We start from the raw sequence: 16,362 nt of genomic DNA, 5'->3' as shown, positions 1-16,362 counted from the left end.
TTTATAAACATTTTAGTTATCTGAATTATTTTGCAATATTACTCCTTATTGGCCATGCAATTGAAAACATTCACATAGGAAGTCTTTAAATGTAACTTCCATGGAGCCTTTTAGGTTCTGTGATGATGGCTTTTGCTGCTCTGTTCTAACTTTCTTTACAGGACTTGCAGGCATTAGATAGGCAGATGGTGCCATTGCACAAAAAGAGCAAGATTTTTCCTAAGTCCCATCTCATCAGCAACAGGACTTCCATATTGGATGCTAATATTTTGCAAGATTTAGCTGTTTGAGAACTGTATTAAGTTAATCCTTACTTGAAGCACGTTTTCATTGATTCTTTACCTGGTATTTAATAAGCTTTTATTTCTATATAACTTAACTTGAAGGTCCACTGTATTTCACTGACCCCTAAATCCTCCAAAAGTAGTCTCCCTGACAACCATGACCCTTAAATGGTGACCTGCAACCTTGACTACTGTCACATGGCAACAGTAACTAATAACATTCTGGGAGAGAATCTTTTTTAATACAAATACAATTGGGTCAGTCTTGCCTGATAACCTCCAGTGAGTGAAGTTCCTACAACTCTTCAGATAAAGAGACAACCCTGACCGTGGCAGACAAGGTGCTGCAAGACTGAGCATTTACCCCCCTTTGGGTCTCAGTCTACCCCAGATATATGTGTGCCTCATTTAACCTTAATTACCTCCTTAAATGTCTTATCTCCAAATATAGTCACATTGGGAGTTCAGGCTTCAAAATATGTATGAGGAGAAGGAAGACACAATTCAGTTTATAACAGTATTTAGGCATTTCTTCCCATTGAAATGCCTGGTTTTCATGGACGTGATTTACTTTCCCCTACCCAAGGAATTCCACCCATCCTTTGGGTTAGCCTACCTGGTGCTGCCTCTTGCCCTCCAGATATCTTCTGTCCTTCTGAGTCCTGGCTCAGCGCCTTATGGTCTGTACACTTTCCAGCTTCCCGACTCCATTGGTGAGACCTGGGCCACCTTCTGGTGGCTTCCATTTTCTGCACTTTAGTCAATGCTCACTCTCCCAGTACCTTTGGACAGTACTTGAGACCCTCAGCACAGATCTACTGCCACTAATGCCTGAGCCCACCCAGCTCCCCATGAAAATAAGTGGGAACATTTGGCTATATTTTTGCCAGTTTGCTGAGCAAATCATCCACTTAGGAGCTTTACAGATTGGTGGCGATTAAGGGAATAGCAAAAAAAAAAAAAAAAAAAATCCTGACATTTTGTCAGTAGGTTGGGTTTGTGAATGACAATTCTGAAACCATTTAAAAGGTATTTTAGGATTCAGTAAAACAAATTAATATGTCGATTTCAGAGGTGCCCGCGTCCTCACTGTGGAGCCCAACATTTCCCAGGAAGCACAGTGGTGTGGGTGTCTAACCAGTGCGGGAGCACTATAGGACCTGTGCGGGGGACAAGTCTTTGCGAGACTTGTGGTCCAGCCACACAGCCAGGACTAAGGCCACTGGGAAGGCTTTCTCTCACTATCAATGTTAGTCAGCCTTTGAGTTGGCTCCTGACCTCCAGAAGGGCGGAACTGGACGGCTTGGCAGAGTCCAGGAAGCCGGGGTGTGAGATTTCCGGGAAGTTATAGGGAATCATGTTTACATTAACTGTGCCCACCAGGTGGCTCTCGGACACCCAGAGCCCCGTACTACTCCTCCCAGCAGGCTCCTGGTACCATTGTCTCTCCAGTTACTGGGACACCGTGGGAGACGCCAGAAAATCAGCGTCGAGGGACCGTAGGCTCTTGGGAGCTGTAGTCCATTATGACAGGCCTTGACCCCAAACCCCCAGAGCATGCGGCAACGAGGTGGGCCTCAGCAGGTCTTAGGACCTGAGCAGGGATTTCAAAAATGCCACTTTCATAAATACACCTTCCTGAGTCTAAATGAAAATAAACGTGACAACGTGTCTTCTGTATTCGACAAAGAAACACGTTTAAATGTTACGTCACTGTCCGAGAGTCTCTGTATATTGGGAGGGTAATGAAGTGTGTCCAGACTGACCCAGACCGGTCCAATTCTCTTTCTCCTGGAACGAAACCCAGGGAACAATCGCACCTGTCAGTATCCCCCGTTTTTGTCCCCGTCTTCTTTTCTGTATCACTGTTTCTTGTCCAGGCTGAGGCGACTACAATAAAGAGCATCATGCTGCGGCGGGCGGCAAATATTTAGGCGGGGACACGGGTACAGGTGCCAGGAACCGACTTTCGATCATGAATGTTCTCACGGGCGGGGAAAGATGCACACGGGCCTCACGCGTGGCCTTCTGGGAGTTGTAGTTCAATGCCCAGCGACGCAAGCGCAGACCTAGCCCTTGGCGGACGTCCCCGTCATTTGGGTTTCGACCCGAGTACGGAGTGGGAGGTTTGGGGGGCGGGGGGTGAGCCGGAGCCGGCGGGCTCTGCGAACCAAGCTCAGATCCCAGCCTAACTGCCCTGGGCGAGGCACAGAAGAGACCGGAAGCGCGCGCTCCTCCCTCTGGGTGATGTAGTTCCTTCGCCGACTAGCGGTGGGCACCGCCTCGGTGCCGCCCGCTAACAGTGAGTGATCCGGGTCGCGGCGGGGCGGCTGCGTCGGGCCGCAGTCCTCGGGGCCGCGGTCGGATTCCGAGCGTTGCTGAAGCAGTTCTAAAGTCCTGCTTGGGACGGGCCGAGCCTAGTGTTCCGGTTGGGAGCCCACGGCCTCCTGGGAGGTGCGCCTTGTCCCCGCCTGCGCAGGCGCAGTGTCGCCGGTGGAGGCTGCGTACTGGGTTCGGGCAAGTGAGATCGGGGGTTGCCAGGGCGGTGGAGGCTGTGCGGTTTGGGGGTCCGGCGTCTGCCCTGGGTTCCCGACGAGGTGTGTATCCAGCCGACGCGACTGACTTGTTCCTTTCATTCCCTTGGGCCGGGGGCGTTCAGGGGAGCGAGGCTTTGCAGATGGCGGGGGCGGGGCCAGGTAAGGGGGCCCTGGGCCCGAAATGAAGGGTTGGGGCCGGGGTGGGGTCCTCGCCTTGGCACCGAGTCGGAGTCCCCTAGCTCCGAGACAGCCGATAGGACCGTTCAGAGACCGCACCCGACCTGCATCCCTCCCCCGCTGTGGTGGAACCGTCGGGATTCCGAGGGGGGGGAAGGTCGAGGTCTCACCAGGGAGTCAAATGCAGCTTTCACCTTCCTAACGGGCCTCTCTCCCTAAAGGTGAAGGAGGGGGAAGACCAAAAACACAAGATTTTAATCCCAGCCGACTGGAACCCAGGAAACAGACTCATTGTATTAAACTCTGAGCATTGACTGCGTGCCAGGCACTGTCCAGGCTCCTTTTGTTGTTGTTAATCTGCACCGGAGTTTGTTTGTTTTTCCCATTGATTTTTGGAGAGAGTGGAAGGGAGAGGAGGGAGAGAGGGAGGAACATCAATGGGGGAGAGACACATCATTGGTTGCCTTCCGCAGGACCCTGAACAGGGGTCAGGGATCAACCTACAACCCAGGTACATGTCCTTGACAGGAATCCAACCCTCGACCCTTTGGTCCCCTGGCCCACGCTCTAGCCACTGAGACACACTGAGGAGGCAAGGTCAGGCTTCATTATTAATGAATCAAACATGTATTTAAAAGTCCTGAGTGCCAGGCCCTCTATTATGCCCACCAGCGTCTGCATAAACCCCAACATAGTCTGTGCCCTTCAGAGTGCATGAAGTGGGGGTGGTCAGGGAGATGAAAAAACAATGATCCTTCCTTCCTGTCTCCCTCCCTCCTTTCTCCCTTCCTATCTCTCCTCCCCTCCCTTCTTTCTTTCTTTCATTCCTTCTTTTTTTCTCTGTTTTCCCTCTTTCTCCATCTTCTTTCCTTCAAAAAGTAGGCTTCACAGGTGTTTTCTGCAGGCCCCTAAAAAAAAAAGAAAAAAGGCATATAAAAAAGAAAAGACAAAACAACAGTGAACTCACAGCCAGGTAGCTCCTATCCTGAAAACTGCGGTCAGGACAACATAGCAAAAACCAGCTCAGGCAGAATTGGGATGCACAGTCAAGGTCACCAAGGGAAGGTACAGACACAAGGGAAATGCATCGTACCTTGGCCTTGAGTTTCATTTTGGGCAATCAGGGTCAAGCTTGTAAACCACCGAAAACATATGCTTAGAGGTTAAATACCTGTTCACTGAAACATGAGACTTCCATTCTGGCAACAGTTGCCATCATGTGTATGCTGCTGCTCTGCTTTGTGTTCAGACATTTGCACAGTTTAAATCTGGTAATCTCCATGCCAGATCACCACCCTCATTTTAGTGGGGAGGGAAACTGAGGCACGCCAAGCATTGTCCCATGAACCCAGGACTGTTTGGCTTCCTTTTATTATAAGAAAAACAGTCATCACTCTGGAAGTCATCTGTGTAACCAGGGGTGTGTCCCTTGCTTACCCTGGTCCTCAGTTTTCCTATCTTTGCAGTGGCATGGGTAAATGTGCGATCATTCTCGAACAGTGTCTGCAACAGCACTGCCTCACAGCAGGTGCTCAGGAAGTGCCAAGCTGAGGCTCACTGCTATTGAGTTTGGCCTGGACACTGGCTTCCAGGTTCTGGCACCCACAGCTCCTTTTTTTTAATTCTCACCCGAGGATACCTTTTCATTTATCTTGAGATAGAGCAGGAGGGAGAGAGGAAGGAAGGGAGAGAGAGACACATCGAGCGGTCACCACCCACACGATCCCAACCAGGGCCAAGGACAAACTGCAACCGAGGTACATGTCCCTAGTGGGAACCGAACCTGGGACTCTGGTCTGCAGGCCAATGCTCCAACTGCTGAGCCAAACTGGCCAGGGCCACAGTTCCTTTTATGTACCTCGAGGTAGGGGTTCTCGTCCTAGGGGTCTCTGGTCACCAGGGACATCAGCTCAGTGTCTCACATACCCTTTCCTCCCAGAACTGCCTACAGAGGAGCTGGCTGTTCTTGAAAGAGACCAGAAAAGGAGGGAATGACTGCTGGACTCCTGGATGCGGGGTTCCTGGTGAGTATACCACCTCCGTCACACTTAGCCTCCCAGACTTGAGAGAACTCCCAACCAACCAACTTGGCCTTCTCCTGCTTCACCAGCTGCTCCCACCAGCAGCCAGTGCGAGGCTTGCCCTCGCTGAGGAAACTCCTGTGTGATGTTCCAGGAGCAAGTGACCTTTGACGACGTGGTCATGGACTTCACCCAGGAGGAGTGGGGACAGCTAACACTGGCCCAGAGGACCCTGTACCGTGATGTGATGCTGGAGACCTTGGAGCTCCTGGTCTCTGTGGGTAAGGCCTCACTTGTGTTCCTTATGGTCTTTCCCTAGTGTGGTCTTTAATTCTCCTGGGGTAAAAGTTGGGGTAGGTCTAGGCATTAAAAGCAGGTAACTGGAATGTGTCTTGGGCCTGGGAGACTAGACTGTTTCAGTTTAGGGAACGTCAGTGAGGACGTTTTACCTACAAGTTACAGATGCCACATGAAAATGCCACAGGCAGAACATCATGAGTAAGAGGAACATACTGGGTCCCGGAACTGCAGAGTCCCAGGCTAGACCTGGGTCTTCCTGTGTTGCTGTCAGGAGCCCCCTCCTCCCTCTGCACCTCTTTCTGTCACCATTCACAGAGGGGACCTTTGAAAAGTGACAAGATAGTTGCCAGGGTCCAAGGGTGCCCAAGGAAGACCCTTAGATTGTCTTGTTTCAGCTAACAGGTCCCATCCACATTGATCTGGTGCCAGTGAGCAGTGGAAGAAGAGCTCTCACTGAGTGGACAGGCCAGCATCACATATCTACTCCAGTGTCAGGGGTGGGATCAGGGACTGAGAGTGAGTAGAGGAACACTGGAGGATGTTATTACCAAAAATACTGAGGCCTGCCTGGGTTACCAGCCACTTGGGTCCTGGAAGAGTAAGATGGAGTGTGCAGAGTTGGGAATGGCCCTGGGACACAAATGCTAACACCCTGGGTCTCCCCCTGAGCAGGACATTGGATCCCGAAGCCACCCCTCATCTCCCTGCTGGAGCAGGAGGGGGAGCCGTGGCCAGTGGATAAGGAAGTTCCACAAGGTGTGTGTCCAGGTGAGATGAGAGTGTGTAGGGCTAAGAAGAGTTCACTCAGCCCGCCAGGTCTCTCTCTATCTGCTGTCAAATTCTTCGGAGCAAACTGACTACTCATTCTTTTAGTGAACTTTTAGCAAGCACCATTCTGTTATGAATGAGACCAAGATCCTGTCTACACTGAATTTACATTTTTCTGAAGGAGAAGGGCACACAATGAATAGATAAAGTAATAATAATAACAGTGAAAGAGAGGATGACAAATTATGATGAATGTTGTGAAAGTGAAAGCGGGTGATGAGATAGACTAGAATTAGGGGGAGTACTTGAGCAGAGAGAGGAGGGTCCACTTCTCAAAGGAGGTGACATGAGTGGTGAAGCCTGAACCATGAGAACAGTACCACCATGAAACAGTTTGGGAGAACAGGATTCCAGGTAGAGGAAACAAGTGCAAAGGCACTGGGGTGATGCAGGTCTTTTACTGTGTATTAGACAGCCTAGCCCCTGTACTTTAAACCAGAGACTCACTATGACTCACACATCTGTGGGTAAGTGGCTCTAGGCTGGGCTCTTCCATGGGCCTATAGGTTGGCTGGGTGATTCTGCTCTTCATACTTGTATTGACCAGGAAGGATGGACATATATGTGAGGGGTTCACAGCAAGGTCTCCCTTGTTTCAAATAATCCTAGTCTTCACCCAGTATATTAGCTTCTAGTGCTACTGTAACAAATGTATTTGAAGCAACACAGATGATCTTACTCTTCTAGAGGTCAGAAGCCCAAACTGGTCTGACTGGGTTACATTCGACGTGTCAGTAGGACATTGTTCCTTCTGCAGGGTCTGGGAGAAGACATGTCCTTTCTTTGCCCAGCCTCTAGAGGCTTCCACATTCCTGGACACATGGCCTTGTCCATGTTCAGTGTCATCAGTGGCTGGTCAGGACTTCACACGTCACCCTGACCCTAACCCTCCTGCCTCTGTTGCACATTTAAGAACCCTGTGGTTATATGGGGCAGCTCTGAAAATCCAGGTAATCTCAGGTGACCAGCTAATGTCAAAGATTAGCAACCTTAATTCCTCATTCACATGTAAGGTGACAGTATATTCACAGGTTGCAGGCTTAGGATGTGGTTATCATTGGGAAACACTATTCTGTTAATTGCACTTGACTAGACTGTTTTTATCCCCCTTAATTTTTCACTAGAGTGATGAGAAAGGTGCTCATGTCACACCTTTTGACCAGGGCAGTGTTGGGGTTGTGACTGGGTACCTGGGCAGGAAGGACATCCTTTCAGGAAGGAGGGGGAGGGGCTGCATGTGTTTTACATCCAGCGTGTCTGTTGGATCTCTTGTCTGTGGGGTACTATGGTAAGTAAGTTGGGCAAAGGCCCTGCCCGTGGGGTCCTGTCTTTCAAAACTGTCAGTTTAATTCTTCTGTTCACGTATTCACCAATAAACATTTCCTCCCGTAACAGTGATTGGGGGACAATTCCATATTTTGTTTCTTTCAGACTTGGAAACTGGATTGAAAACCAAGCGTTCTGCTCCAAAGCAAGGCACCTCTGAGGAACTGTCCAACAATGTCCTGGTAGAAAGGTTCCTGTGGGATGGTCTGTGGGACTCAAAGGGTGAAGTTGCCGAGGGCCACTGGGAACAAAGTTGTGAGAGCCTTTATGGCAGTGTGGTACAGGTGGCCTTCACACCTGTGAAGACATCCATTCAGGATCAGCAGCCTGCTATTGGGTTTTGGGAAAACTTAAGTCTGAGTCCCATTCTCCAAACTCAACCCATGACTCCTGAAAGACGAGACTCCCACAGTTGTGGATCACATAGAAACAGGAAGGCTCCAGATTTAAAGTTAAATGTGCAGCAGAAAACCCATGCAGAAGAGAAACCCTATAGATGTCAGGAATGTGGAACTGCCTTTAGTCACAGCGCCACACAAACGCACACAGGAGAGAGACCTTATGAATGTTACGAATGTGGAAAAGGCTTTCAAAGTTCTGCATTTACCAAACACCATAGAATCCACTCTGGTGAGAAACCCTGTAAGTGCACACAGTGTGAGAGGACCTTGAACCAAACTGCTCCATTGATCCAGCACCAGAGAAGTCACACAGGTGAGAAGCCCTATGAGTGCAGTCAGTGTGGGAAGGCCTTCAGCAAGAGCACACTCCTGAATAAGCATCGGAAGATTCACACAGTAGAGAAGCCCTACAAGTGCCATGAGTGTGGGAAAGCCTTCAGCCAGAGCACACTCCTGAACAAACATCAGCGAATTCACACAGGAGAGAAGCCCTTTGGGTGCAATGAGTGTGGAAAAACCTTCAGCCACAACTCATCACTCAGCCACCACAAGCGGACACATACTGGAGAGAAGCCCTATGAGTGCAGTCAGTGTGGGAAGGCTTTCCGGCATAGCACACACCTCAGTCAACATCAGAGGATCCACACAGGGGAGAAACCCTATGAATGCACTGACTGTGGCAGAGCCTTCAGTCACAGCTCATCCCTAACCAATCACCAGCGAATCCACACCGGGGAGAAGCCCTACGAGTGTAACCAATGCGGCAGGGCCTTCAGACAGCTTGCTTCACTCATTCAGCATCAGAGGATCCACACAGGAGAGAAGCCCTATGAGTGTAATGAGTGTGGTAGAGCCTTCAGCCAGAGCTCCCTCCTCATAGAACACCAGAGGATACACACCAAGGAAAAGCCCTATGGTTGCAACGAGTGTGGGAAGTCCTTCAGTCATAGTTCATCACTCAACCAGCATGAGAGGACACATACTGGTGAAAAGCCATATGAATGTCCAGATTGTGGGAAATCCTTCAAGCAGAGCACACATCTCACTCAGCACCGGAGGATCCACACAGGAGAGAAGCCTTATGAGTGCAGGGACTGTGGAAAGGCCTTCACACATAGCTCCTCCCTGACCAAGCACCAGAGAACTCATACTGGGTAGAGGCACACTACACAAGCTAGGACGTAGGAAGCCTTAAGCCATAGTTCATCCCTTCCTACACTTGACTGAATCATATTCATGAGCAAGATGACATTTATGCACACACCTTCACATATAGTACATTCCTCAGATCATCCTAACACTAGGGAAATGAGATGATCAATGTAGCCATGAGTACCCACTAACATTATAGAACCCATAGAAGAGAGAAGTGGGACAATGTAGTAGATTTGGGTGTGACTTGTGTCCAAGAATTAAGATTCTAAACCAGAAGTTCCAATTGGTGAAAACCCAATAAATACCTTTCTTTTTAAAAAACTTTTAAAATTTTGTAGAGAGGAAGGAAGAGAGAGATTGAAACATCGATGTGAGAGAGAAACATCAAGCAGCTGCCTCCTGCACACCCCCTACCAGGGACCGAGCCTACAACCCAGGCATGTATCCCGATGGGGAATTGAACCAGGGACCTCTCAGTCCATGGGATGATGCTCAAGCCACTGGGCCACACCAACCAGGCATTAAATGACCTTCATATAAAAGAGCCAACTGCAGTGAGAGTTTATCATTATTTTATATTACATTTTTTGGTTTAGGGAGTGTTTATTAATGGTGCAGATTGATGCTAATACTCCCTTAAAAGTGATCACAGTGTTCCACACATGCACGTGGCATCTGTATGGAATCACCATGCATACTCATCTGTCTCAGTGCAAAGTTTTGTGATCTGTGTGTAAATCGTTTGATCAAGGTACATGGCTTATCTGGTCCAAGAACACATCTGATGTTTGAGTTTTCCCAGCAGTAATTATCAAGTGGAAAACCATGAAGCTCTGAATGATAGTAATGATGTTACCAAATCTTGACTTCCTGTTCCTTGATAGTACCTACCCACTGTTTCTAGTTTTGTTTCTTGCATCATCAAAACACACCTAATGTGTTCTTTTCTCTCTGCCTAGAATGCTTTTTTCTCCACCTTTACATGACATAATCATACCAATATTAAAAATATAAAATTGAGATCACGTTTTATCCCCCAAAAAGGTACATGAAATATTCTCACAGATGTGAATGCCATATGATCAAGTACCAATGTACTGTAAACTTATTTAAGTTACTTGTCTGCATTATTTTGTAATAAATGTATCCTTTTCAGTAGGTTTGGACTTTTTTTAGTGGTTTGAGAAAAGCCATTCTGAAACTCTTTTGGGGGTACTTTAGCATCCAGCAAATTTTTATGTTAATTTTGTGGGTCCCAGATTCTCGCTATTGTAGCTGAAAGTTTTTTTTTTCCAGTTTGATCCCCTATCAGGGCACATACAAGAATCAATCAATGCCCTGGCTGGTTTGGCTCGGTGGTTAGAGTGTTGGCCTGTGGTCCAGAGAGACCCGGGTTCGGTTCTTGCTAAGGGCATGTACCTTGGTTGCAGTTTCTCTCTAGCCCTGGTTGGGTCGTGAGGGAGGCAGCCACTTGATGTGTCCCTTTCACATCGATGTTTCTCTCTCTCTTCCTCTCTCTCCCTCCCACTCTATCTAAAAAAAAAAAACCCAAAACAATGAATGCATAAATAAGTGGCACAACAAACCGATGTTTCTCCCTTGCTCGCTCTCTCTAGATTCAATAAAAAATGTTTAAATAAGTAAAAATTCACTGCAGTGATAGTTGCACAACTCTATATACCAAGAAAAATCACTGAATGGTTCGCATTAAATGGGAATTTTTATGGTGTGTAACATTTCACTCTTCCTACCAGGTCTGGGCGCTGAAGTGGCTCCTCAGGGAGCCCTTGTCTCCATTCTGTCTCCTCACCCCCTTTGCCTTTTACCTGCCTACAGCCTGTCTCTCCACTGGAATGTAAACCACAGCAGAGAGGGGTTATTTACAGGAGGGTCCCTGGGCAGCACCTGGCTCCCAGCATAAATTATCAGTAGCGGTGCCAGTTCTGTGGGCAGAGGTATACGACTGCCTGCTTTTGTCCACCACAGACGCTCAAGTCTGTGTATCTGGGTCTCAGGCTGGTGATATATTTGGAAGGTACCTAGAGAAGTGGGGTCCCAGGCATCTGGGCACATGCTGTGACCCAGCAGCCCACAGGAGGCAACCTCGGCTGTTATTCGATATGGCAGCACCCAAGGGTGCCCCTTCTTCAGTCCCCCACCCTGGGGACCGTCAGACTTGCGTCTGCTCGTTGTTGAAGATGGTGGGACTGTCCAGCTTGGACTCCAAGGAGTCCGGGCTTGACCCCAACGCGGCTCGGCAATCCACCTGCTCCCGGATTCACGCTCGGGGCACCTCAGTCCCCGACCTTGCTCCTACTTGGGCTCCACAGCTTGACCCACCCCCACAGACCCCGTGTTTGCTCCTCAGGCCACCCCGGAATGCAGCTGCGCGGCGCCCTCGGGCCTGACCGCTTGGACCTGAGACCTGCACCGGAAAGACAGGTCGCAGGGGCGCGCGGTCGCTGGGAACACCCACCTCAGGCGCAGCGGCACCGAACCGGACCCAGTGGCCGCGAACACCGCACCACCGCGGCCCGGAACTATGCGTGTGCAGGGCGGGACTACGACTCCCAGAATACAGCGGGCGTTCTGCGCGGCTGGGGCGGGGCGAGGCTACCCGCCCAGGCGCCTGCGCCACTTTTGATACCATGGCAACGGAGTAAACAAGAGAATTACACAGCATTGCCCTGACAACCAGAGCCGCAGACCCAGCGGGAGAGCCAGGGAGTGGGTCAGAGACGCGGCGACAGGGAGACGCAGCGACTGGGAGCGACAGAAGCGTGAGGACCCAGAGATGGAGAGTCAGGGCTGGGAGATCCGGAGTCTCAGAGGGAGCGAGATACCCTGAGAAGAAAGGTCGACGGAGACACAGTGAGAGGGAGAAAGGCTCAGAAGAGGAGACCCAAAAACGGATAGAGACCCAGAGACGAAGTCACACAGGAAGGGGAAGGCCCAGAATTGGGAAGATAAAGAAGACCTAGAAATGAAGATGGAGAAGGCAGCAGAAGCAGGGAGACGACAGAAATGGAAAGCCCAGAGTCTGAGACCCAGAGGTGGGGACATCCAGACAGATGTGGAGGCCGTTCTGCATATCCAGAAACAGAACTTGAAGACCAGCCATGCTGGGGACTTCAAGAGACGCTAAAATGAAGGAAATTTTAAGAGACAGGCAACTGGGGTGAGTGATGTTCTCAGAGCCCAAAACAGATGTCGCTGCTCCAGCAGAGAGGACAAACAGGATAAGGGGCTAGGGTGCTGTTTTCCATTACACAATTTTCTAGATAGCAGAGTGTATGAGGTTGCTATTTTGTGTGAACTGATTTTTTTTTGAACTGATTTTTTAATGTTTATCTAAACAGTTTTATATTATTTATTTTATTTTAGGGTATTCAGTTCTGAATTTTTAAAAACAAATATTGATTCATTTTAGAGAAGGGAGAGAAACATTGATTTGTTCCACTTATTTTTGCATTCACTGGTTCCTTTAAATCCTTACTTGAGGATATGTTTTTATTGATTTTAGACAGAGAGAGGGAGGGAGAGAGAGAAAATCATCAATGTGAGAGAAAAACATGGATCAGTTGCCTCCCATACATGCCCCAACTGGGAACTGAAACCATAACCTTGGCATATTGGAAGGATATTCTCAGCAACTCAGTTCTGAATTTTAACTTGTGTCACCACCCACACAATCGGAATAAAGAATAGATCCACTGCACAAACTCCCTGCTGCTGCCCCTCTCCCTGACCCATAACCGGACAACCACTGATCTGTTTTCAGTGGCTGCAGTTTTGTATTTTCCAGAACGGACTCATAGAGTATGTGGTCTTTTGAAACTTCCCTTTTTCACAGAACATAATTCCTTTGAGATCCATTCAAGTTGTGTGTATCAATAATTTGTTCCTTTTTATTGCTAAGTTTTATTCAATGGTATGGATATCACAGTTTGTTTTCCCATTCTGTATAGTTACAAATAAATTCATATGTGACTTGTATTATGAGGGGAGCTTCTACATACCAAAAAGGCATTGTTTTCTTTTCTAATAAATATTTTAATCCTCACCTGAGGATATATTTTCCATTGTTTTATTTTATTTTTTAGAGAGAGTGGAAGAGAGAGAGAGCGAGGGAGAGAGAGAGGAAGAGAGAAACATGGATGTGAGAGACACATCGAACCCCAGCCTACAGACCAGAGGGTAGTGGGTTCAATCCTGGCCCTGTTAGGGGCCATGCAGGAGGCAGCCAGTCGATGTGTTTCACATCCATGTTTCTCTCTCGCGCTCCCTTCCACTCTTATCTAAAAATCAATGGAGCCCAGCCAGTGTGGCTCAGTGGACTGTCATCCCATGGACTGAGAGGTCCTGGTTCGATTCCCATTCAGGGCACATGCCTGGGTTGTGGGTTCGATCCCCAGTAGGGGCATGCCATTGATATTTCTCTCTCACATCGATGTTTCTGTATCTCACTCCCTTCCTCTCTAAAAAAATACATTAAAATGTTTTATTTTTTTTAATCATTACCCAAGGATATTTTCTCCATTTATCTTCAGATAGAGTGGGAGGGGGACAGAGAGAAAAGGAGACAGAGAGATTGATTGGTTGCCTCCTGCAGAACCCTGACCAGGGCCTGGTACTGAACCACAAGCAAGGTACATGCCCTTGACTGGAATTTAACCTGCAACTCTTTGGTCTACATGCCGGTGCTCTAACTGCTGAGCTAAACCGGCCAGGGAAATAAAAAACTTACTTAAAAAAAAAATCAGTGGAGTCCAGCCAGTGTGGCTCAGTGGTTTAGCATCGACCCATGCATCAGGAGGTCACGGGTCGATTCCCAGTCAGGGCAAATGCCCAGGTTTGGGCCCGATCCCCAGTGTGGGGCATGTAGGGGAAAGCCAGTCGATGTTCTCTTTCATCGATGTTTCTCCCTCCCTCTCCTTCTCAGTTACTCTCTCTCTCTAAAATAAATAAAGGAGCCCTGGCCGGTTTGGCTCAGCGGTTAGAGCATCAGCCTGCAGTCCAGAGAGACCCGGGATCGGTTCCTGCTAAGGGCATGTACCTCAGTTGCAGTTTTTCCCCGGCCCTGGTTGGGTCGTGTGGGTGGCAACCACTCGATGTGTCCCTTTCACGTCAATGTTTCTCTCTCTCTCTCCCTCCCTCCCACTCTATCTGAACAAAATTAAAAAAAAAAAAAAAAAGTCCTCGGGTGAGGATAAAAAAAATTAAATAAAGGGAAAAAAAATGAGTGGAACCCGGCCGGTGTGGCTCACTGGTTAAGCATCAACCCATGCACCAAGAGGTTGCCAGTTTGATTTTCAGTCAGGGAACAAGCCCAGGTTGTAGGCCAAGTCCCCAGTGGGTACATGCAGGAGGCGGCCAGTCAATGTTCTCTCTCATTGATGTTTCCACTTCTCCCTACCTCTCCCTTTTTCTCTAAAAATCAATAAATAGCCCTGGCCAGTTTGGCTCAGCGGTTACAGCGTCGGCCTATGGACTGGACAGTCCCGGGTTCGGTTCCCGCTAAGGGCACGTACCTCGGTTGCAGTTTGTTCTCGGCCCCGGTTGGGGTCGTGTGGGTGGCAACCATTCCATGTCTCTCTCTCATGTGGATGTTTCTCTCTCTCTCTCTCTCCTTACCTCTCCGTCTCCTGCTCTATCTGAAGATAAATGCAAAAATAAATAAATAAATAAATAAATTTTTTTAATCAATGGAAATATATTCTCTTTGAAAATTAACAAAAAAACACGGACACATTCAACTGGTTAGTTGCCTCCCTTATCCACCCCAAACAGGTGGGGATCAAACCTGCAATCTAGGTGCGTTGCCTTGAATGGGGCTTGAACCCACCCTCTGGTGCATGGGTGATGCTCTATTCACTGAGCCACACTGGCCAGCGTCATAAAGCCATTGTTGTAAGTACAGTACTATCTGACATAAAAACAAAGTAACATGTCAAAGGAACAACTGTCCAGAAATACATTAAAATACACATTACAATATAGGATTCTGATAAAGATGAAATTTCAACCTATTAGGAAAAAGATGAAATTGTTCAATAGAATGGTGTTAGAAAAAAAATAAGTTAGATCCTGACATCTCACTACTTCTATCAGATTAATTCTGCATGCACTTAAGATTTAAATGTAAAACATGAAACCATAATAAAGACTTAAAGGAAACAAAGATGTTAAAAGTCTTTGTGTAGGTTTTGATTTTGTATTCATTCAGGATATTTTATTTTTTAAATAATTTTTTTCTTTTAATGATTTTGGATTTTTGTGTGTGCTTTTTTGATGGGTGAGGAAATTACTAAAATAGGTTTGTATGGTAATGGGAAATATTCAATAGAAAGAGACTTTTTTTTTTTAATCCTCACTGGAGGATACTTTTCTATTCATCTTCAGATAGAATGGGAGGGATCAGAGACAGAGAGAGAAAGAAAGAGACAGAGAAACATCATTGAGAGAGAGACACACATCAATTAGTTGCCTCCCGCATGATCCCAACCAGGACCAGGGACCGAACCACAACCGAGGTACATGCCCTTGACCAGAATCAAACCCGGGATTCTTTGGTCCACAGGCCAACGCTATAACTGCTGAGCCAAACTAGCCATTTACACAGGGCTGATTTACACATCATACAACTACAGAAAGAAATGTCATGAGAAATCTCCCTCTGCCGCCCTGGTTCTCTCTCTCTCTCTCTTATTGTTTTATTTTGGATAAAAAGAGGAAGGTAGCTTCTTGTATGTGAACTGACCAGGGATGAAACCCACAACCTTGGAGTACTGGGGTGATGCTCATGGCAACTGAGCTACCCAGGGTTGGTCCCCTTGTTTCAACCCTGTCACTGTCATTCAAAAACTTTCATTGTGATGTGTCACAGTCTCATGTTTGCTAGAGATTAAACAACTCCTGAAGGTTTTTTTGTTTTGTTTTGTTTTTTTATCCTCACCTGAGGACACTTTTTTGCATTTATCTTCATATAGAGTGGGAAGAAGAAAGGAAGGAAGAGAGAGAGAAACATCCATGTGAGAGAGACACACCAAGTGGTTGCCACCCACACGACCCCAATGGGGCCGGGGACAAACTGCAACCGAGGTACGTGCTCTCAGTGGGAACCGAACCCGGGACTCTGGTCCGCAGGCTGGCGCTCTAACCATTGAGCCAAACCAGCCAGGGTGGCTTTTTGTTTTTATAATTTTTTTTCCTTTATTGATTTTAGAGTGAGAGGAAGGGAGAGGGAGAGATAGAAACATTGATAAGAGAGAACATTGATTGGTTGCCTCCTGCATGCCCCCAACTGGGGATCGGGCCCACAACCTGGGCATGT

At 47.9% G+C, this 16,362-nt stretch overlaps 1 protein-coding gene across 1 annotated transcript in view; it reads left to right on the top strand.

Moving 5' to 3' along the window:
• ZNF135 (zinc finger protein 135) overlaps positions 1 to 9,251 on the top strand; it is a 28,817-nt gene extending 19,566 nt beyond the window's left edge. Inside the window, exon 8 of the mRNA XM_036273859.1 lies at positions 8,223 to 9,251. Within this exon, the coding sequence (XP_036129752.1) occupies positions 8,223 to 9,032 (810 nt within the window). The 3' untranslated portion in view covers positions 9,033 to 9,251. The remainder of the gene's footprint in view (positions 1 to 8,222) is intronic.
• Positions 9,252 to 16,362: the final 7,111 nt, after the last annotated feature.

This window comes from Molossus molossus, unplaced genomic scaffold (assembly GCF_014108415.1).
Source record: "Molossus molossus isolate mMolMol1 unplaced genomic scaffold, mMolMol1.p scaffold_m16_p_21, whole genome shotgun sequence".
Taxonomy (NCBI): Eukaryota; Metazoa; Chordata; class Mammalia; order Chiroptera; family Molossidae; genus Molossus; species Molossus molossus.
This window is presented reverse-complemented; position numbering and strand designations above follow the sequence as displayed.